Raw genomic sequence first — 23,640 nt, 5'->3', positions numbered from 1 at the left:
AGTTAAATTAGTCATTATTTATTTATTTTTTTTAAAAGGGAATTAGTCATTACTAGGAAGTGAGCCCGCGCTTTGCTGCGGGAATCATTGTTATATGATAGTTAAAGTTGTAATACAATTGATCTTTTAATATTACATGGTAGTATGTTTATGTTTAACCCAAAGAGCAAAAGTAGGTTTCACTCCAAAATCAGTGGCAATTGTAACTACAATCCTGTGAGGCGCGAACATTGATACAGAACTTTTACAGATCATTAATTGTGTTGATGTACTCTTGAAACATATAGAACTGCTTCCAATCTCTGTAGATCTTGTAGGAGCATCATTTTATGGTCATTGCATAAGCTATCGAAATATGTCGAAGCTGGTAATATATAGAAACATATAGAGAATTATTTGACTTGTTACCAAAAGTTTACAAAGTGAGGTGCCCAAGTTGGAAATTAGAGAGACAATTACCTGAGTTGCTAATCAAAGTGCACCATCCACTTATTTATCAGCTAAAAATGCTTTAGGTTTGCTAATTCATAAGAAGTAACCAGCCATAGCCCCTGTAATCAAAACTCAAATACATTCACCTACTAAGAAGCAATCCAAAATATATGAAGTATAGAATAAAAAGACGTATCTTGCAAAGTTGTAGAATTACATAATAAATTTGTACCATGCAAAATGGCTTTCTCGGCTGCTTTCTCAATCAACTGCAGCACCACAGAATCCAATTAGACTCGAACAGATTGCAGGAATGCAGTAAGTCAGATATCAAGAAAATTGATCCGTTATCTACTAATGTGCATGCGAAGACAGTTACATCATTCCTACATGAGACATACTGCTCAAATCAAATCTTACTACCTATTAATTTTCATCAAATCATGATTATTTCAATATAAGACATGAAATCAAACCGAGTAAACAAACCAACTCACATGGTAATGCAACTGAAAGTACATATATATGCAAATCCTTCTTAGCATATTCTGCAGCTAATCAACCTCCATGCTCATCATGAATTGCAAAATCTGCACACCTGAACATTGAAATTTCGAAACTTTACAAAACACCTCCCAACAATACTTCATTCACAATACTACATCAGACCTAAACAGTGAGCATAATAAACAAAACCAATTATCATGATGTGCCTTGACCCCTTATCCTCTGCTGCTTCAGCTTCAATTTTGAAACTCCTACTTCCTTCACATATGAATTTGGCTCACTGACGTTATTGCCCTTGTTCCTTCAGTGCAATTTACGTGCTTCAAAAGGATAACTGTATTGCCTCTGAACGTTCCAGCCAGAATGATCAACACAGTTCTAGGAGTAATGCTTGCCCTGCATAATATAAAAGGATAGCATAAAACTTTATCCAATGAACAAATGAAATTACTTGAGCACAGGTTAGTGAGGAACCAAATTAATATATATTTTTTGCTTAACCAATGCTATTTCTGTGTTGTCATCGATAGTTGGGAGAAAAAATATTACTAAATTATAACAATACAGAGTAAACATATTAGAATCCTAGTCTAGAAAAGCTAGCATTTGTGAAGTGCAGCAGCCTTACATATTTCATGTAATCATATCAACTTCACCACTTACATGTTATGCATAAAGAGGGAGTGGTAAGCTCTTGCAGATACAACATTGACTTTAATTCAATGTTCTGGGTTTCTTTCATAAATACCTGAAATGAAGATTTTATCATGGGATACAGCAGTCGCTATTGTACAATTTACTACCAAACTGGAAGAGGGAGTGGTAAGCTCTTGCAGATAAAGAAATATCTATTTTTTTACCATCATCTATGCGACTGTTCCGTTATTTTAAGAGTGTGTTGGTACCAAATCGAAATCTCACCAAGCTTTCACGATCGTTGACATCGATGGCAAAATTTGATCACACAGAACAGCGAAGCTGAAACTCGATTCGCTTATATACTGAAAGGATATAGCAGCTAGCACAGGACTTCTTCTTCCTCACAGCAAATGACCCAATCAAAAACCCATAGAAATTCAAAACCACCGACAACAAAAGACCCAATCAAAAACCCATAGAAATTCAAAACCATCGACAACCAAAAACCCAATCAAAAACCAAAACCACACAAAAACTAACAAAAGCAATAGCAGCAGAAAGGAGAAAACTTACGAACCTGCACGCACTCAAGCTACAAAGTCGCTCTTATCAAAACAAAACAGATACCCTTCTCTCACTTTCCGCTACAAAGGAGCTATCACTTCTTTTCTTTTTCTTCGTTTTGTTTTTGTTCTATCGAGGAAAAAGACAAATTTGCAATAGCAAGCCGTAAATCAAGGGAAAAAAAGGGCAAAAATGTCCTTTCAGTCAAACAATGCTATGAACAGTGCTAGCTCTAGGGGCTTTAGTATATGTATAATTTGTGGTGTGCTCTACACAAACTACTCGAATGAATTCTGATTATGAAATTTCAGTGCTTAGAGTGCACGATAGAAACTCCAGTTTAGTTTGCTTACACTAGTTTTATTAACTAATTCGGTGAGCAAGTTATAGTTGTCTTTTTGATGACTGTTACTCAGAATACATCTTGTAAATATAGTCCTCTTTCAATTAAAAAAATGGAGCTTTTATTCATACCTCAAAAATTGACATTTTGACCTCTTTCTTTTTTCAAGTGATAGTTGACTTTGTTAATTCATGCCAAATTACTAATAAAGACACAAAAGAGGAAAAAAAATAATTAAAAAAAGTCTTTTCCCTTTTAGAGGTATGAAATCAACGAATGGTCATCCTCATGCCATTTTTTCCCTTTTGTTTTTGTTATGGTCTTCATCCTTACCAAGCAGCGGAGAAATCCTACATATTTTTTTTTAAAAAAAGCAGTGGAGAAATCAACAGACCAGTTCCTTACTTCGCAGTTCCTCGAGTCAAGTTCGGATATGCAATATTCTCTAACCAAAACACCAACAAACCACTTTCTCTTAAAATCGTACTCATCCATTGGAGCGTACTGTTCCCATCGAGCAATATATGAAACGAGGGAATCTTAGGAAGTTGAAGCAATGAACCCTATGTAATATTCTCTAACCAAAACACCAACAAACAACTTTCTCTTAAAATCATACTCATCCATTGGAGCGTACTGTTCTCATCGAGCAATATATGAAACAAGGGAATTTTAGGAAGTTGAAGCAATGAACTGCTCTTGACCTCTAAAGATGCATATGCCTACAAAACAACAATAAGAAACCGGGGGGGGGGGGGGGGGGGGTGGGGTTGAGAGATATACAAAAACAAACATTATGGAGAGAGACAACTATCAATTGAAAGTAGTCTCTCTCTCTCTCTCTCTCTCTTTTTTTTTCAGCCTAATTGTATCAAGAGTAAGATAATATTGTGAAATGTTCAAAAATTGATGGAGGTTCAACTACCCATTTTGGAGGTATATGAATAGAACACTCTAAAAAAAAGGTTTTTATTGATATTATTGGATGATGGGTATTATGGGAAAATTAAGGAGGTGTAGATAGTATACTGATTATTTGTAAAAATAAGTTGGAGGTCTATTAAATGGGGAAATCTAAATGCCAATTTTAGAGTCTTAAAGAGCAGTATGCACTAGCCTCTAAGTTGTCATACGGTCATACCTTAACAGACACAAACTCGAGAAGGAAAGCGATTGCCTTCGATAATCCTGTTGATCCACCTTAGATCAAATTGTCGTTGACGTGGAAATTCATCTATAGTTTGTCTCATGTAGAAATCAATGATGATAAGATGATTTCATGCAACCCCTGTATTGATATAAAATTACTGGTCAACCCAATTTTCCTTGAAGCACCAATGGTAGTCAATGGTTTTGATCCAAAAATGCATCAAAATATCCTTGGAACCATAACATATTCCTATGAATATCCAATTATCATGTGGTCACACCAAAATAATGTAAAAGCTTTTTATATCTTAATTAAGTAGTCTTAGTCATAATTAGATTAATTAATAATGCAAACTGTTTAATTACGTAATGTGATACATATGCTGGTCTATATCACTTAAGATTTATGAGGTTCACATGCTTACAAATCTGGTCGAAAGCAACACTAACCAGCTTGGGATTCCTTTTGTTTTGCTAGGCTCTCCTCTTGGGTGAAGAAAACAAACATTGGGATAAGCTCAAAGAGGCGTGCTTGCAATTTTAGACAATAAGAGAATCATACTTTAGAGAACGAGCATCTGTAACAGTGTTAATCAGCCTCAAATGGAAAATGAGAGAGAGAGGGCGGTAGAGATGATGGTTGGTCAGATGTTACAATCAAAAGACTAGTCAATAAACTGTATATCTCAAAAGCAATGCCTGTCTCTGTTTAATGTAGATTTTTGTTAGATTATTGTTGTTTAACTGAGAAAACTCCACGATCTAAACCTTCAACCTAGATGCTGAACCTTAAGCGACCAAGCGAGAATGAATGTTGGAATTTGGAAAATAAAATGGAGTTAAGGTCGTATAGAGTTCAGAAGGAATAAGAAGCTGTCGGAGTTAAAATAATTGGGCAGAAAATACAATAGGGTTTTCATATAGGAAGGATGAGTTTGAAAAACACAAGGGGGTCCAAAAACTCAAAAATTTTGCAATCAGTCAATTGGGGCACATTCTACAAATCATGCTCCATTAATTGTGAGATTATGACAAGAAAAAATCTTAATATAGTTTAGAATTTTTAGAGTTGTCATGAGGTTTCTGGTAACATGTCGTGGAATGCTGAGACTTATCGTGAATATTTTAGAAACTGGTTCAAGTGACGAAATTCAAAAATTGCGACTCCTTATTTTTAATAATTTTTCATATTTTTTTACTTAAAAATCTGTAACAATAATTGGATCGAGTTCCGTCAATTCGACAATTACTTAAAATCACGATTTAAGTTTGGCAGACATCCTAATGCTTTAGCAGCTGTTGGGTTATTTCTCTTGGCCATAATGAAAATGGAAATGAGATTGGACTATGTGATGTATGATGACACTGAGTTCCATACTACACCCAGCCTATCAAAACATGGATAAAGGCCTATAAAAGAATAGCCAAACTAAGACTAGTAAGTCAGCCCTAAATTACATTGCAATGTAAGTACCAAAGCTTTAGGCCCATTGCAGCTACTGTTAGAACTTAGAAGCAGTCTGCACTCTGCAGTCATGGTTAGGCATGCATGAATAATGAAGTCAACTTGGTCATGTCAGCTACAGCATCTTAATAAACTATTATTGACTTCTTCAATCTAAATGCACTGATTGCTGGGAAACATAAGTAGAAGACTTGGACTATAATTCAAACATGAAGGAGCTAAACTAAACTAGCCACAAAGTAATGATCAATTGATTAGGGACACTAAAGGAAAGGGCATCACAATATGAATCCAATGAAATATTGCTCCCTTGGGCTTTAAACAATGGAATGTGTTCTTGACTGAATATGCAATCCAGATTTATTGGGAACTGGGAAAAACCTTTTTTTATCACCCCAGTCAAAAGAACCACTCCAGCAAACAGATTCTAAGACAGGAATTTCTTTTTCCCTGCCAAAGAAGTTAAAAAGAAGAGAAAACAGAAAAGTAAAATCAAAACCCACCTAGTTCAACAGATTCTCTTCCTCTTTCTCTGTTTCACAGTAACACACACAAAGAATAGGCCTTGATTTCTCAAAGCCAGAATCTGATTCAAACAGACTCAATGGAGATGGGGACAACTGAATCGAGTGCTTGTCTCTCTTGCACCCCTCTAAAACCTCACTCCTCCTCCAATGGCTCCACCACTTTAATCTTCACTTTTGACCAAACCCCATTTCCCATTTTCTTTATGTCATCATAATCATCCCAACTCAGTACTAGATTCAATTTTCTTGCTACCAGGCCTTCGCATCATAATACCCAATACTATAATATAGAATCAATTCAAGATTGGTAATAAGTGCCCCCTCCATTTTAAAATAGTTAAATCAATTCCAATGACCTGCAGAGAATGTGAGCTAAGTAGATTCTTACATCACATACGCCATGTGCATGGCTCATGCATATATCCGAATTTAGTCACTGCTTGAGCCAAACGATTGCTTGGTCTTGCAGTCAAAACCAGCATATGCTTTAACACAAACAGACCACTACGTACTTATCATTTTCGTTCCAGCGAGAAAACCAGTCCTATTCCTCTCTTTATCTTTTTCATTCTGTGTCCTCCTTTTCCTTCGCTTCTTTTTCTCAATACCAATCCCATCACGAATATATATAATACTCTCCACAACCAACTTCAACTGCCTCCTCTGCTCAAAAACCTAACCTCTCTACTCTTCTCTCCTCTCCTCTCCTCTCCTCCATCATTTGGTGTTCTTCTCTCTCTAATATTATGTCAAGGCAATCGAGTAAGCGTGTGAGTTTTAGTCCCGATGTGTATGATAATAAGCCAATCATGTACCTGAAACAGAGTGGTGGCACCAGAGTTGGTGGAAACAGAAACATGGCCAGTGGAATTTGGGCTTTCAGGCAGCTCAATGATACAAATTCACTCTCTGCACCGGTCAGATTTCTACGCGGACTCAGGGCTAAGGTGGCAAGGGTTATCTCAGCAAGGAAGAGGAGTTCACGTAAGGTGTCTTCATCTAACCTTACAAGGTCAAGGTCTGTATCAGATCCCATCGAGTCTCATCGAGCCGAAGCGCTAGAGGACTGCATCGAGTTCTTGAATTCTGCTTCGTCTCTGCAGAGGACTAGTTCAGTTACTTCAAATTGTTGACTAGATTTTGTAAAGGATGTTTATGTTTATAAGAGGAGAAAAAGAAAAAGAGAGAGTTCATGGTTGTTGCATCACAAATTCATCTGTAACATGTAGGAAGAGAGATACATAATGATCGCAAATCACACCTGCTGTGAATTTTCTTCATAAAACTTTCTCTACTAATCCCTGAATCCATATATATCTACGTTTATGCATTTAGCTATATATATGCTGTTTTAATCCTGAAGCATGGTATGTTAAGCAGATACCATCTTAACACTATTGAAGCTATGCAGAAACTGCAGAAGGAAAATGAGTCCAGTCAGAATTACATAAACTCCTCAGAATTGCCTAACAAAGCAAAGAAACTAAGAAACTAGTGTAAATGATATGCATTACAATCTAATGGGGATGATAATGAAAAAAGTAGATGTTTAATTACTGTGCTAATTCTCCAAGTTGAAACTTACCTTTCGAATCATCTGCTGGTACCAAACATGATATGAAGTAACAACTTATGGATACGGACAATTTTATGGGCTGTAGACCTTGAGTCCTGTGCCTCCTTTGCCTTAACAGAAATCAGAAGTCGATGTCAGGACCACTGTTGTTCAACCTCGGCGAATATCCCGACTTTTTATATCTACTATATTTGAATCTTTTGACCCAACAAAGCAGAGCAGCCCAATTTGCCCTGCAGATTCAAGTGGACGGTAGAAGCACAAAGCCAACAATCAAAAGCCACCTTATTTTTGAATCCAAGGAGGTCAGCTGTTTATTGATAAAAGAAGAGTTTACAAAGCACAAATATCAGCTGCAATTACAGCTTGTAAAACATCGGGGACTGAAAAATAAAATTCATTCTCTGTTAGAGAACAAGCATGGCGAGCTAGCAGATGGGCCACCATATTTCCATGCCTACCTATGTGACTCACATGTAAGACATTCTGAGTCTCCAGCAGCAACCTAACATCTTCATATATTCTGCCAAGCAATGATGTATTAACAGCATCATAAGCTGAGACTTGACGCTGAACCTCCATTGCATCAGTCTCCAGCATAACTGGCCCAAAGCCATGCTCCACCGCAAACTCCAAATCCACCTTGCAGGCCAAGATTTCAGCGAGTTCCGGGGATGTCAACCCACTCAATCAACAAGCACCACCTCCCAGCATGATACCATCCTCATCCCTGAAGACAAACCCCAGTCCCCCATTCTGAGATACATGATGGAATGCCCCATCAACATTGATCTTCACCAAGCCCACCGGAGGAGCTCTCCACACCACCTAGCCTCTGTTTTTAGGCGATGTAGGACGAGATTTTAGCCAACTTCAACAAAGAATCTCGAAAAGAAAAAAGCGTATGCACATTAAGAAGAATGATTTGAATATTGAAAATTAGTATTCAAATAGGCTTCTTAATGATGAAATTAATCATAAATTACTCTTTTGAATATATCGGGATTCTCGAGCGAAATCTTGGTTGGGATTCCAAATATATGTTTGCGTAATATTATTTAATATCTAGGATTTTATTTTCGATTTTTATTTAATTAGGTTTCCTAGTTTTAGTCTATAATAAATTGTTCTTTTGTTTTCTAGTTGTATTAGGTTTATGCTATGTGCCTTATATATAAAGCACCTCTTAGATTGTAATTTTCATTCAAGTTATCAATAAAAACCCAAATATTAGAGAAGTTTCTCTATCTTTCTTACGGCTGTGCCCGTAATTGCTAGTGGATTCTAGCTCATCTCATATGGCTTTCGACGCTTGACGGAGCCTCTTACTATCTTGTTCACGCTTCCCGCATCATTTGGTATCAGAGCGGGTATCGCCCGCTTCTTAGCATACGACCATTCAAGGGAGAAGTTCACTACCACCAACCTCAACGACGCTGGTCGTAGAGTATCTATCAAAGAAAGTTTCGTTGGAGAGGAACACGCCAAGGGATTCGCCCTATGACAACCTCATCAATCCAAAAAAAAAAAAATTGGAACGTTGGATATTCACAACACCGGATTACGACGACTTCCAAACTACATGTATCATCAAAGACAAGGTATGCTCTGTAATAATTGACAGTGGTCTACGAGAGAACTTTGTAGCAAACAAAGTTGTGGATTATTTTCATGCCTACCTATGTGACTCACATGTAAGACATTCTGAGTCTCCAGCAGCAACCTAACATCTTCATATATTCTGCCAAGCAATGATGTATTAACAGCATCATAAGCTGAGACTTGACGCTGAACCTCCATTGCATCAGTCTCCAGCATAACTGGCCCAAAGCCATGCTCCACCGCAAACTCCAAATCCACCTTGCAGGCCAAGATTTCAGCGAGTTCCGGGGATGTCAACCCACTCAATCAACAAGCACCACCTCCCAGCATGATACCATCCTCATCCCTGAAGACAAACCCCAGTCCCCCATTCTGAGATACATGATGGAATGCCCCATCAACATTGATCTTCACCAAGCCCACCGGAGGAGCTCTCCACACCACCTAGCCTCTGTTTTTAGGCGATGTAGGACGAGATTTTAGCCAACTTCAACAAAGAATCTCGAAAAGAAAAAAGCGTATGCACATTAAGAAGAATGATTTGAATATTGAAAATTAGTATTCAAATAGGCTTCTTAATGATGAAATTAATCATAAATTACTCTTTTGAATATATCGGGATTCTCGAGCGAAATCTTGGTTGGGATTCCAAATATATGTTTGTGTAATATTATTTAATATCTAGGATTTTATTTTCGATTTTTATTTAATTAGGTTTCCTAGTTTTAGTCTATAATAAATTGTTCTTTTTGTTTTCTAGTTGTATTAGGTTTATGCTATGTGCCTTATATATAAAGCACCTCTTAGATTGTAATTTTCATTCAAGTTATCAATAAAAACCCAAATATTAGAGAAGTTTCTCTATCTTTCTTACGGCTGTGCCCGTAATTGCTAGTGGATTCTAGCTCATCTCATATGGCTTTCGACGCTTGACGGAGCCTCTTACTATCTTGTTCACGCTTCCCGCATCATTTGGTATCAGAGCGGGTATCGCCCGCTTCTTAGCATACGACCATTCAAGGGAGAAGTTCACTACCACCAACCTCAACGACGCTGGTCGTAGAGTATCTATCAAAGAAAGTTTCGTTGGAGAGGAACACGCCAAGGGATTCGCCCTATGACAACCTCATCAATCCAAAAAAAAAAAAATTGGAACGTTGGATATTCACAACACCGGATTACGACGACTTCCAAACTACATGTATCATCAAAGACAAGGTATGCTCTGTAATAATTGACAGTGGTCTACGAGAGAACTTTGTAGCAAACAAAGTTGTGGATTATTTTCATGCCTACCTATGTGACTCACATGTAAGACATTCTGAGTCTCCAGCAGCAACCTAACATCTTCATATATTCTGCCAAGCAATGATGTATTAACAGCATCATAAGCTGAGACTTGACGCTGAACCTCCATTGCATCAGTCTCCAGCATAACTGGCCCAAAGCCATGCTCCACCGCAAACTCCAAATCCACCTTGCAGGCCAAGATTTCAGCGAGTTCCGGGGATGTCAACCCACTCAATCAACAAGCACCACCTCCCAGCATGATACCATCCTCATCCCTGAAGACAAACCCCAGTCCCCCATTCTGAGATACATGATGGAATGCCCCATCAACATTGATCTTCACCAAGCCCACCGGAGGAGCTCTCCACACCACCTAGCCTCTGTTTTTAGGCGATGTAGGACGAGATTTTAGCCAACTTCAACAAAGAATCTCGAAAAGAAAAAAGCGTATGCACATTAAGAAGAATGATTTGAATATTGAAAATTAGTATTCAAATAGGCTTCTTAATGATGAAATTAATCATAAATTACTCTTTTGAATATATCGGGATTCTCGAGCGAAATCTTGGTTGGGATTCCAAATATATGTTTGTGTAATATTATTTAATATCTAGGATTTTATTTTCGATTTTTATTTAATTAGGTTTCCTAGTTTTAGTCTATAATAAATTGTTCTTTTTGTTTTCTAGTTGTATTAGGTTTATGCTATGTGCCTTATATATAAAGCACCTCTTAGATTGTAATTTTCATTCAAGTTATCAATAAAAACCCAAATATTAGAGAAGTTTCTCTATCTTTCTTACGGCTGTGCCCGTAATTGCTAGTGGATTCTAGCTCATCTCATATGGCTTTCGACGCTTGACGGAGCCTCTTACTATCTTGTTCACGCTTCCCGCATCATTTGGTATCAGAGCGGGTATCGCCCGCTTCTTAGCATACGACCATTCAAGGGAGAAGTTCACTACCACCAACCTCAACGACGCTGGTCGTAGAGTATCTATCAAAGAAAGTTTCGTTGGAGAGGAACACGCCAAGGGATTCGCCCTATGACAACCTCATCAATCCAAAAAAAAAAAAATTGGAACGTTGGATATTCACAACACCGGATTACGACGACTTCCAAACTACATGTATCATCAAAGACAAGGTATGCTCTGTAATAATTGACAGTGGTCTATGAGAGAACTTTGTAGCAAACAAAGTTGTGGATTATTTTCATGCCTACCTATGTGACTCACATGTAAGACATTCTGAGTCTCCAGCAGCAACCTAACATCTTCATATATTCTGCCAAGCAATGATGTATTAACAGCATCATAAGCTGAGACTTGACGCTGAACCTCCATTGCATCAGTCTCCAGCATAACTGGCCCAAAGCCATGCTCCACCGCAAACTCCAAATCCACCTTGCAGGCCAAGATTTCAGCGAGTTCCGGGGATGTCAACCCACTCAATCAACAAGCACCACCTCCCAGCATGATACCATCCTCATCCCTGAAGACAAACCCCAGTCCCCCATTCTGAGATACATGATGGAATGCCCCATCAACATTGATCTTCACCAAGCCCACCGGAGGAGCTCTCCACACGACCCTGCCTCTGTTTTTAGGCGGGGACGATTTCAAACTGTGGAATCTAAATTCCTGCAGTCTTGACACAAGTCCCACACTTACATCCAGAGCCTGACACTGCTTCTGATTCCAAATCCGGTCGTTTCTCTCCTTCCAAATACCCCAAAGAGAGAATAATAGTTCGCCAAACTGAGTTAATGACAACTCCTGAGCACATTGGTTCAACCACCCAATCACATCACTATGCATATTGTGCGGGCTATAACAGACCTGCTGAAGAATGACGTTTTTTTGGATCACCTCCTTAGTGAATAGACAGTCCCTACATAAGTGAAGATTTGTTTCATTTGACTCTCACAGAGAACACACATATACGAGTCCTGAACCACCCGTTTTGAAGCCAGTCTGCCCAAAGAAGGGAGGATATCCAAGCAGACTCTCCAGATATGTATTTTTTCTTTGTTTGGAATGACCACTCTCCAGAGCTTTTTCCAAAAACCATGACCAACAAGAAGTTGCAAATAAAGGATGGTAGCTGGGTGAATGCATAAATGCAAACCGATATGCCGTTTTGACTGAAAACTTACCATCCTTCGAAAGTTTCCAGCAAAGCCTGTCACCGACCACCCTCCTACTTAAAGGAATTGCTATAATTGCGGCTGCTTCCTCCTCCAGAAAAATCTCCTGTATCAGAGGAACATTCCACCGTCCCACATCACTCATTAGCTCACTAACTTGTCTGACCTCAATCTCTGCCAACCCCGGGTTGGTAGGCCGCCCGAGGGGTAACGCCACCACACCCAATTATCCGAGTAGATGGCAATATCCGCCCCATTACCCACCTGCCACTAACAACTTTGTTTAAGTAAGTCTCTAGAAGAGAAAATACTTCTCCACGAAAAAGAGGGAGACACATGAGGCATAGCTTCCCAAAATGAAGTATCCGGGAAGTATCGCGCCTTGTATATGCGAGCATTAAGAGATGAAGGAGTAGTCAGGATCCTCCATTCTTGTTTGGCTAGCATGGCAGAATTGAAATCAGATAGGCTTCGGAACCCCAACCCACCCTCTTCCTTCGGGTTACAAAGAGCATTCCAATTCTTCCAATGTTTCAGTTTGTCTAACGTGCTCCTCCACCAAAATCTTGCACATTGTTGTTCTTAATCATTGCAAAAGCTCTTTATAAGTTGAAAAACACTCACAGCATAGGTAGGCAAAGCTTGGACCACCACCTTGATCAATATATCCTTCCCTGCACCACTCAATAATTTTCCTTGGCAGGAAGATAGTTTTTTTGACAACCTCTCCTTAATATACTGGAAAGTAGACGTCTTCTTCCTCCCTACATAAGTGGGCAAACCTAAATATTTTGCATGTGATTCCACAACTTCCACTTCCAACAAGTTGGAAATCTCATCTTGTAAATCAACCGCCACATTCTTGCTAAACACCACCGAACTCTTAGCAAAATTAACTACCTGGCCAGAAGCCCTCCCATAAGTCTCCAAGACCTCCTGTATAGCATAACAAGACTCCAAAGAGGCTTGTGCATAAAGCATACTATCATCCGCAAACAATAAGTGATTCACTGTGGGTGCATTAGTACATACTTGAATGCCCAGTAAGAGACCCATGACCTGTTTTTGTTGCAACAATGCTGAAAAGCCTTCAGCACCAATAAGAAATAGGTAAGGTGACAACGGATCTCCCTGTCTTAACCCTCTGCTAGGAGTAACATATCCCCATGGTCTCCCTCTGATAAAAAAAGAACACCGCACAGTATGTACACATTGCATCACCATTGAAATCCAGTTGCGGACAAACCCAAACCGACACATCACTCTTTCCAGAAAAACCCATTCCATCCTGTCATAGGCCTTACTCAAATCCAATTTCAAAGCTATGTACCCATCATCTCCATCACGCTTGTTATGGACAACATGAGCAAGTTCATTGGCCACCAATATATTATCCGTAATCAATCTTCCAGGAACAAACGCACTTTGGTAGGGGGATATCACCTCAGGTAGTATGACCTTTAGCTTGTTAGCAATAACCTTCGAGCAAATCTTATAGATAACATTACATAGGGCGATTGGTCTCAAGTTTGACATGTTCTCTGGATTACTTACTTTCGGAATAAGGCAAATGTGGGTAAAATTGATTTGCTTGAGCAATTGGCCAGTATGACGAAAACTATGAACTGCTTCAAATATGTCTCCACCATTAAGTTCCCAATAGTGCTGAAAAAACAGAGGAGGCATTCCATCAGGACCAGAAGATTTAGTAGGGTACATCTGAAAAAGAGCAAAACGTATTTCCTCCATGGTATAAGGCGCACACAGTTGATCATTCATCTCTTGAGTAACACATGGAGTAATAGCCTCAAGCGTCGAATTCATGGCCTCAAAGTCAATTTCGGAAGCTTTAAACATTTTAGAGAAGTAATCAGTAACCACTTTCTTAATACATGCGTCATCCTCTTGCCACTGCCCATCTTCGTTAAATAAACCTAGCAAGGTGTTCTTTCTCTTCCTATTCTCTGTTTTCCGATGGAAGAAGCCAGTATTCCGATCACCTTCTTTTAACCAAGTGATCTTTGATCGCTGCCTCCAAAACAATTCCTCTTTGAATAATAGCTGCTGAAGTTTATCCAACAACTCTTTCTTCTCAGATTGTACACTTATCGAAGGGAAAACATTCAACAACTCCTCCATCCTCGAACGAATTCCCAACATTTGTAATTGTCTACCCTTAAAAACCTCCTTCTGCCACTTATTCAACTGAATTCTAGCGTACATGATCTTCTGGGAAACACAAAACATAGGTGGACCAGACACGTTCGTACTCCATGCCTCCTTCACTACCCCATCACAATCTGGATGTGGCAACCAAAACGCTTCAAACTTGAAGCGATGACATTTAGGTCTTACCAACAGAGGGGCTGTACTAGCGTGCAAAAGTATAGAAGCATGATCTGAGTTTGAAGGTGCCAAGTGAACGACTCTAGCGTGGTTGAAGATATCAATCCACGACGGGGTGCACACAGCACGATCCAACCACATCAAAGTTTCTGAATTCCACCAAGTAGCCATTACTCCCTGATACCCTAAATCCAGAAGATCACAATAGCCCAATGCCTCCCGGAAGCCTCGCATTTGTCTCTCCCGTCGTATCGGGCCTGCAATCTTCTCCCCATTGTTAAGAATCTTGTTGAAATCTCTTATTACCACCCAAGTCCCAAGGAAGTGAATCAATATCTGAAAGATCACGCAACAACTGCCATGACCTATCCCTTTCACCGGTTCGAGCATATCCGTAAAAACCCGTCACTCTCCATGACGGAGTCCCAGATTCACCCACAACCACGGCGTCGATATGATGTGCAGATTTGGTGCCAACTTGAATCTTCACATCATCAGTCCAAAAGAGTCCCAACCCCCCAGCCTGCCCTGCGCTTAAAACCTCCTCCGCATGAGCGAAACCTAACGCCCTGCGTAACTTCTCAAAGTCCCCAACTCTGCTAATCTTAGTCTCACATAAGAATACAATCTGTAGGCGATTTTGAGAGCACATATCCTTCAGAGCCCTAGTTGTAGCATCATTGCAGATTCCTTTGCAATTCCAGCTAAGAACATCCACATCAAAAGCCACCTTATGATTGTGTTGGTTCCAAAATACGAGGTATTGTTAAGAACATACTATAGATTAGAGTAAATAATTCAAGACTAATCAGATATCCATGAGTCATACACATTGTTACAACAACAAAGAGAAAAAAAGATCAATGATTGTCAAAATAATTGGGACATATCCCATTTGAGTCGTATGACATCTAACAATAACTAGTGTTTTGATGCAGTGTATAAAAGATAACAATGACTAATGTAGTCAGGATTCCAGGGAGTGGTTCTCAAGCTCGGTGATTCCCTGGCTGGAAGCTTTCTTCAGTTCAAGAGCTCTCTTATAAGGAGGGGCAATTGGGGGCTGTACAGGATCCAAGCTTCGGTAAGCTCCATTGGCATCTTTTGGCAGCGGATATGAACGGTCAGAATCATACCCACTGAGGTCACCACAAGCTAAAAATGGAATATACACCTTATTCGGTCCTTCCAACCACCCACTACTGCAATCTGCCATGTTGAAGGAGCAAATTACATTAATTGATGCAAAATTAAACAATCAAAAAACAAGATAATGCTGTTAGTCTTCATTTGAACTTCAACTGTTTGTAAGAGCTCATTAAGCATCATAAAAAGTTGTAAGAATGCTGATCAAGATTGTATTATGTGAAATAAGTCAAAATATCTCAATTTGGAAGAATTGACATACCTAGATCATCTGCTCCTGAGGGACTTCCTACCTTTTCTAGGAGGCGATGCAGATCCTTAGGGTTGAATCCCTCAGGAGGAGAATAATTCTCACAAACTGCAAATGCCTCTGTATGACAAACAACAATTGTTAGTTTCAACACCAAAGAAGGATACCACCGGATCATATTGTTAATATATTCAGTATTTTGTTCCATATGCTGTATGATCTTTATGAGGGAGTGGAATTTTGTAACATATGCAATGCAGATCATTCTACTCCGTTTCATGCACCCTTAATATATCTAGAACAGAACTGCATTTGAATTTCACATACTACAAATAACCAAAGCCAAACAAGCCTGATTCTTCTCACAATTCCTTTTTTATTTTATTTTTTAATGGTAATTTTAGAGCCAGAAGTTTATTTTATTTCCGGAATGCATAGCAGGTTAGACAGGAAAAACAGAAAGCTGCCACCTGAGACTTGCCTCAAATACCATCATTGATATTTCGCATAATTGGGCTTAGACATATATCAGCAGTGGTATTGTGTATTCTAATTTTTCAAGCTTTCAATGAACAGATTTTACACTGTTCCCTTTATTTTAGCCCTGCCACAAGTCCTTGGGTGCCTACCCCAGGGACCCCAGGGGATTTATAAATCCCCAATAAATGCAAAAGATGGGGCCTGCACATGCCATAAAATTAGTTGTACCACAACTTTTTAGCTGAACAAAGAGCTGAAATTCAATTCTTCAGAAGGGTGTCCACACCGCCCTAGAACATGGCAAAAATCTTGCCTCACTTAAACAAGTTTATCTTAAGAAGTGGACTGTAAGACTCTTTCTATTCCATGGTAAACTCAGTAAAGTAGGAGCACACATACAGATAGAGAAGAAAAGAGAATGTAAGCTGCTAAGGCGAAGAATGAAGACCAATATAATACCTATGCTGGAATTGCGGCTGCTTTTTGGTTTTGCAAAAGTCACAATTGGAAAAAATACTTTCAGCTGCAACGAAAGGGAATTGCATCAAAATGTAGTCTTAACACCATAATAACATGAAGAAATAGAGTTTGTAACAAGTCTATTAGGCACCCAAATTTGGGAGCTCCAAACCTACCTGACAATAGAGAAGACTAGTATCTTTTCCACGGAATATCTTTGCAATAAATTTACCACCTTCTTTAAGTACATGAGTAACAATAGTTAAGCCCTGAAAGGAAGATTCACCAGCTGTCAATATAATGCAATGTTCAAGAGCACATACAAAGTAACTGTAGGCTAACAAGCATAAACAGCATGCAACTTTTATCATTCTTCTAGAACAGGTACTTATCATGCAAACTTGTGGTTATTGTAGTAAATATGCACCTTTTACCCAGAACCTTGTTTCTCTTTATAGGCTTATGACTGTGCAAACAATAATAGGATGATGATGCAAAATATCACAGCAGAAAACCACAGCACACGAACACAGAATTTTATAGAGGTTCGACAAAAACTTTGCCTACGTCCTCTGTGTGATCTCTCTTGAGAATCACTAGCACTATGGAGAATAACAACTTGATTACAAGTACTTATTGAAATCCCTATGCTAATCCCCAACCTCTTTGCTAGATCTCTCTATCACCCTTGGCTCTCCCTGCCTCTATGTTTGTATGTTAACTGAGAACTCTCTGAGATCTCTTCTCTGATCTGAGGACACAATATATGAGCTCCCTGCAGCCCTATTTATAGATTATAGGTGCTGGTTACAAACATATCACATTAGGATTCCTAAAACTATTAGAACAAGGAAAGAGAGCTAGTTTTCCTATTCCTAACTAGAATAGAACTTACTTTCCAGGTCTAAATCAATAGGAATAACTCTTCCTATTCCAAAACCCATTAGGATACTAGAAGAATTCCTGTGCGCACTAATCTTCACTTACCCATCTGGTTTTGCCTTGAATCCTAATCAATTTAGGCATATCAACGAGCCAAATTCACAACAATCTCCACCTTGGTGAGTTGATACCAAACTGATTGCTGCAACCTCCAGGATATCTAGTACTTCTTGAAGTAATCCTGAAACCTTCAAGAACCTTCACCTTGGCAAGACTCTTCTTGCCTCAACACACCTCAAGTGAGGAGGTGCTCCACCTCAATCTCAACATGCTGTAAGATCGAGCAGGTTCAAGTAACACTTGAACTCCTCCATGGCAATGGTCCTGGTCAAACAATCTGAGACATTCTCCCTTGAATGAACTTTCTCATTTGTTATCTTCCTTGAGTTGACCCAACCTTCGCGGCGATGACTACGAACATCAACGTGTTTCGTCTCTGCTTGAAACACTTGATTCCTTGTCAAATTGATGACCCCATTCTTCATCACAGCTTCTTGTTGAATTCCAAACTCACTCATTAATCCATTAAGCCATAATGCCTCTGCGGAAGTTTCTGTTAGTGCCATGCAATCTACTTCAGTGGTAGACAACATCGTAGCTGATTCCATAGTTGCTCTACAGCTCACTAAACCTTCATTACAAGTATAGATATAACTTGTTGCAGGTCTTGTCTTGTCTATGTCTCCTGCCAAATCTGAACCTTTGGGACCAGCAATGCATGCTTGTTCTTGTTGTCTTTCAAACACAAATTCATGCTCCTTCGTGTCTCTCAAGTAATACAGAATCCACTTCACTGCTTGCCAGTGTCGTCTACCCGGATTCGCCATATACTTGGACATAATGCTCAATGCTTGAGCTAAACCTGGTCTTGTGCAGATTCTAGCGTACATAAGACATTCCACTACTCTTGCATAAGACACATTCATCATCTCATCTAACTCCTTCGTAGATGATCTCTGCACACTCAACTGGAAGTGTGCTACTGGTGGAGTAGACACGGGTTCAAATAATAGCCCTATTTTTCCCGCTTCTCTGTCCCTCCTTATCTTCACTCCTAGGATCTGCTGTGCAGCTTCTAGATCCTTTATGTCAAATTCCTTCCCTAGTTGTGTCTTTAACTTCGGAATTCTAGACATATCCTGACATGTAGTCAACACGTCACCTAAATAAAGTAGCAATAGTAAACCCATACTATCCTTGAACACATGATGATAAACGCAGCTATCCATTGGTGAGATTTGGTCAAAATCGACCTTTACTTTCTGTGAATACTCCTTGGCCAATACCCAAGCTTTGAATCTCATGGCTTCCTTATCATGCATTACTTCTATTTTCCTATAAACCCACTTACAGCCAACCTGATTTCTTTCTTTGGGCTTAGGAACCGACTCCTGAACCAAGTCCTTATGTATGGACTTCTTCATCTGTTCTAACATAGCTCCCCTCCAACTTTCCCGTACATCATTTGCTATAGCTTCCTGATACGTGGTTGGATCTTCTGGACTGAAACTTAGAGCATACTTGTCCAATGCTATGCTTCTCTGGAACTCCTGCCCAAGTGACTGACGAACCGAGTCGTAGGTTCGCATTGCTAATTGCTCCACCTGAGCTTGTATTAATGACTGTTGTTGTTGCTCTAAGACTTCTTCCTCGATAACCCTTTTATCATGCTCCACTTGCTCAATTTGCTCCACCTGAGCTGGAGTTTCTTCCATGATCCCTTTGGTTAGAGGAACTTTGGTTGCTTTCTCTACAACATTAGTCTTCTTCTTCACCTCAATTGTCTTGACTTCATTGAACGGCATTGTCTCCTCATCAAAAATGACGTGTCTACTTAGAACCCTTTTCTTGCTTACAATATCCCATAACTTGTAGCCTTTTACTCCTTTCTCAATACCAAGAAATATGCACTTGCGTGACTTTGGCCTGAGTTTGGTTTGCTCATTGTTGGAAATATGAGCATATGCACTGCAACCAAACACCCTTAAGTAGTCAGCTGGTTCTCCAGACCATACCTCCTCTGCACACTTGAAGTCCAAAACTTTTGATGGTGACCGATTAACCAAGTAACACGCATGGTTAACTGCATCTGCCCAAAACGTGTCCGGTAATCCTGCATGCAACCGCATGCTTCTTTCTCTCTCCAAGAGAGTTTTATTCATCCTTCTAGCAGCTCCGTTTTGTTGGAGATTCTCCTTCACCGTGAAGTGTCTCGTGATTCCTTCATCCTTACAAAATTGTAAGAACCTTTTCATTCTATATTCACTGCCACTGTTACTTCTCAAATACTTGATTTTTCTGCCTGTTAGATTTTCTACTTCTGTTTTCCACTCCTTAAACTTGGTGAAAACCTCGGATTTCTCTCTCATAAAGCAGACCCAAATCTTCCTCGAAAAATCATCTAGAAAAGTAACAAAGTACTTGAAGCCTCCCATAGACCTTACTGGTGCCGGGCCCCAGACATCTGAGTGAATATAATCCAGCAATCCTTTGCTTTTGTTCTCACAATTTGCTAACTTGAATGCCACCTTCTGCTTCCCAAGAGTACAATCCTTGCAGAAGTTCAGTTTGCAAACACTGACACCTTCTAGCTTACCTTTCTTGTGGAGTTCCTGCATTCCTCTTTGACTCATGTGCCCAAGGCGATGATGCCATAGCTCAGTCTTGTCTTTTACCTCAGTAGACATTGCAACTCCACCTATTATTGTAGTCCCTTGAAGCTTGTATAAGTTGTTAGGTTGAATGTCGCCCTTCATCACAACAAGTGATCCCTTGAGAACTTTGAGTCTTTCCTCTTCAGAGCGATACCTATATCCGGCCTTGTCCAAAGTACCCAAAGATATCAAGTTCTTCCTTAACTTAGGAATATATCTGACATTCTCCAGCGTTCTAACAACTCCGTCATGCATTCTGATTTTCACTGATCCAATACCTAGGATCCTACACGGTGAGTCATCTCCCCTAAAAACCTCTCCGCTGCTACTCTCCTCATATGTGTCGAACCATTCTCGGATTGCACACATGTGGAATGTACAATCGGTATCCAAAATCCAATTTCTGAAAGCATTGGAGCTGGCTGCTACCACAAGGAGTTCACCGTCATCTTTATCTTGTTTGATGACTACATTGGCTGTGTTTGAACTCCCTGCCATCGCCGCTGCTTTCATCTTCCCTTCTCTGCAGTTTCTTTTCAAGTGATCGGTAGCACCACATTTGAAGCAACCTTTCTTGTATTTTTCCTTGGATTTTGATGTACTCCTATTACCAGATTTATCCTTCTTACTCGTCAACTGACCTGTCTCATTGCCTTTGACATGAAGGCCTCCTTGAGAGCTTTTGGTCTCCCTACTCATCTTAAAATAAGATTGAATAGCTTCGGTAATCTCATCGTACTTGAGAGAATCCTTACCGGAAACGAGTCTGGTGATGAAGTGCTTGAATGAAGCTGGTAAAGATCTTAGCAGCATAAGTGTTTTCTCCTCATCTTTATACCTAACATCCACCTTTGATAAATTGGCAACACAAATCTGAAAGTTATTCAGATGATCCTGCAGATCCCCGCCTTCTTCCATCCGAAGACTATAGAGTTCGTCTTTCAAGAAAAGTTTATCCGCGTCAACCTCTTTGACATTGTCCAATGTCTTACTGCTGTCCATATTCTCACCAATATGAACCTTACTCGCGTAAACTTTCTCGAGATAATCCCAGGTCTCTTTGCTGTTCATATTCTCACCGGCACTAGCCAATACATGAACCAATACATGATCAGCAAGATGTAGCTCTATAAAGCTCTTTGCCTTCTTGTCCATCTTCTGCCAAACCTTGTCTGCCATATCAGCTGCCTTATTCTCTATCCCGAGAATAGCCTTGTACAGACCTTGTAGAATCAGGACACTTTTCATCTTCCTCTGCCATAATGTGAAGTTATCATTCCCATTCAACATAATGGGCATCACATTGCTGCCTGCATCTGCCTTGTCATCTGCCATCTTAGAAACACCTTGAGCCTAAGCTCTGATACCACTTTGTAGTAAATATGCACCTTTTACCCAGAACCTTGTTTCTCTTTATAGGCTTATGACTGTGCAAACAATAATAGGATGATGATGCAAAATATCACAGCAGAAAACCACAGCACACGAACACAGAATTTTATAGAGGTTCGACAAAAACTTTGCCTACGTCCTCTGTGTGATCTCTCTTGAGAATCACTAGCACTATGGAGAATAACAACTTGATTACAAGTACTTATTGAAATCCCTATGCTAATCCCCAACCTCTTTGCTAGATCTCTCTATCACCCTTGGCTCTCCCTGCCTCTATGTTTGTATGTTAACTGAGAACTCTCTGAGATCTCTTCTCTGATCTGAGGACACATTATATGAGCTCCCTGCAGCCCTATTTATAGATTATAGGTGCTGGTTACAAACATATCACATTAGGATTCCTAAAACTATTAGAACAAGGAAAGAGAGCTAGTTTTCCTATTCCTAACTAGAATAGAACTTACTTTCCAGGTCTAAATCAATAGGAATAACTCTTCCTATTCCAAAACCCATTAGGATACTAGAAGAATTCCTGTGCGCACTAATCTTCACTTACCCATCTGGTTTTGCCTTGAATCCTAATCAATTTAGGCATATCAACGAGCCAAATTCACAACAGTTATAGATTGCGTTTGAAAGAGTTCCAGACACTTACTGCTAGTATCAGCTGGGATTGAACAAATTCATCCATGTCATGAAGGCCAGTAACTGCAAATCACAGATTAACACAAGGCATTCTTGAACAGATAGTAATCACAAAGAAAGCCGGAATCAGGTGGACAATAAAACCATAAGCATCGCATACCATCTGGAGCACCATCACACACAACGAGATCAGCCTTGCAACCATCAAAATGTCTGATGACCTAAAAGGGTTAACAATAATTCAGCTGAAAAATTGATGTGTATTCATACAACCATTTACAGCAAAGAATGTAGAAATGCAGCTGATACTTACTACTTCGGCGGTTCGTGCATTCGTTATATCACCTTGCACTTGAATAACACCTTCAATTGGAGCCATGGGCTGCAAATCAATAGCTACAATAAGGGGCACATCCCCGTCCCTGAAAAGAGTGATTCAAAGTCAAAAGAGTCTTGGTCCTGGTTTTCTTAGAAAAATAAGATTTCTACTACAGTTAATAGTTGAGTAACTTACTTAGAATCCGACGAAAGCTTTGCCGGCAGATACAACTTCCTACTCAAAACCTACACAATTCGCATCAAAGTCAGGAGCTTGGAATTGGATTATAGTGAATAGCGAGAAGACGATATGTGATACCTGACTCCAGCTACCAGGGGCGGCACAGAGATCGACGACGCGCTTCACGCCATCGAAGATATTGAATTCCTCGTCAATCTGAAGAAGCTTGAAGGCACTCCGAGCTCGCCAGCCTTCTTCTTTGGCTTTTCGGTAGTAGATATCCCTCTTATCCCTTGAAGCTTTCCCCATCTAGTATCCTCAATGCGCTTCACAGAACCACCTCCTTTTCAAACTAATCGAATAATAGGGATTTGGATTTAGTGCCGGAAAACCCTAAACCCTCCGATTGCCGCCACCACGAGCTTCGGCTAACGATCATCGTATTATAATGCATACAAATTACGCCGTGCCGTTTCATTTCGAAACTTATCAACCGAACGACATGCAGTTTTGTTCACTGGCAATAATTTTAGGCGTCGCTCTTTTTTTTTTTTTTTAATCTTTTCAGAAGAATTTTAGGCGTG

The 23,640-nt window shown here is 39.7% G+C and overlaps 2 protein-coding genes and 1 long non-coding RNA gene across 14 annotated transcripts; all 3 read right to left on the bottom strand.

Moving 5' to 3' along the window:
- Window positions 1–49: 49 nt before the first annotated feature.
- LOC112194990 lies at window positions 50–2,313 on the bottom strand. Of its 11 annotated transcripts, none has more exons than XR_002934245.2 (7): window positions 2,156–2,313; window positions 1,800–1,971; window positions 1,603–1,687; window positions 930–1,335; window positions 665–701; window positions 460–551; window positions 50–364 (listed from the first exon to the last, which is right to left on the bottom strand). It is a non-coding gene; the product is annotated as an uncharacterized LOC112194990 (long non-coding RNA). The 11 variants fall into 11 exon arrangements; XR_002934244.2 differs by having other exon boundaries at window positions 1,800–1,974; window positions 2,156–2,291; XR_002934251.2 differs by having other exon boundaries at window positions 665–818; window positions 930–1,030; window positions 1,129–1,335; window positions 1,800–2,264.
- Window positions 2,314–15,373: 13,060 nt separating this feature from the next.
- On the bottom strand, window positions 15,374–23,485 carry LOC121048788 (putative tRNA (cytidine(32)/guanosine(34)-2'-O)-methyltransferase). Its single transcript, XM_024335215.2, has 9 exons — window positions 23,195–23,485; window positions 23,072–23,121; window positions 22,871–22,979; window positions 22,718–22,778; window positions 22,568–22,620; window positions 17,101–17,193; window positions 16,925–16,988; window positions 15,998–16,105; window positions 15,374–15,798 (listed from the first exon to the last, which is right to left on the bottom strand). Exons 1-9 carry the CDS (start codon window positions 23,363–23,365, stop codon window positions 15,557–15,559), a joined length of 951 nt encoding a protein of 316 aa, XP_024190983.1. The 5' UTR covers window positions 23,366–23,485; the 3' UTR covers window positions 15,374–15,556.
- LOC112194950 (retrovirus-related Pol polyprotein from transposon TNT 1-94) lies at window positions 17,202–22,498 on the bottom strand. 2 transcript variants are annotated; one of them, XR_005808316.1, is made up of 2 exons: window positions 17,912–22,381; window positions 17,202–17,707 (listed from the first exon to the last, which is right to left on the bottom strand). XR_005808316.1 is itself a non-coding variant. In XM_040516466.1 (2 exons), exon 2 carries the CDS (start codon window positions 21,853–21,855, stop codon window positions 18,130–18,132), a length of 3,726 nt encoding a protein of 1,241 aa, XP_040372400.1. In that variant the 5' UTR covers window positions 21,856–22,264; window positions 22,469–22,498; the 3' UTR covers window positions 17,863–18,129. The 2 variants fall into 2 exon arrangements, 1 of the variants encoding a protein (XP_040372400.1); XM_040516466.1 differs by lacking the exon at window positions 17,202–17,707 and adding an exon at window positions 22,469–22,498 and having other exon boundaries at window positions 17,863–22,264.
- Window positions 23,486–23,640: the final 155 nt, after the last annotated feature.

This window comes from Rosa chinensis, chromosome 3 (assembly GCF_002994745.2).
Source record: "Rosa chinensis cultivar Old Blush chromosome 3, RchiOBHm-V2, whole genome shotgun sequence".
Lineage (NCBI taxonomy): Eukaryota > Viridiplantae > Streptophyta > Magnoliopsida > Rosales > Rosaceae > Rosa > Rosa chinensis.
Note: the sequence above shows the minus strand (reverse complement) of the source record. Positions and strands in the feature narration are given on the sequence as shown.

Bases quoted from the DNA above. Each gene is read 5' to 3' on its own strand.
- LOC112194950 (XM_040516466.1), bottom strand. From the start codon at position 21,855: ATGGCAGATGACAAGGCAGATGCAGGCAGCAATGTGATGCCCATTATG.
- LOC121048788 (XM_024335215.2), bottom strand. From the start codon at position 23,365: ATGGGGAAAGCTTCAAGGGATAAGAGGGATATCTACTACCGAAAAGCC. The intron at 23,122-23,194 runs GTATCACATATC...CGAATTGTGTAG, and splicing joins CCCCTGGTAGCTGGAGTCAG to GTTTTGAGTAGGAAGTTGTA. The intron at 22,779-22,870 runs GTAAGTATCAGC...TAACCCTTTTAG, and splicing joins ATGCACGAACCGCCGAAGTA to GTCATCAGACATTTTGATGG.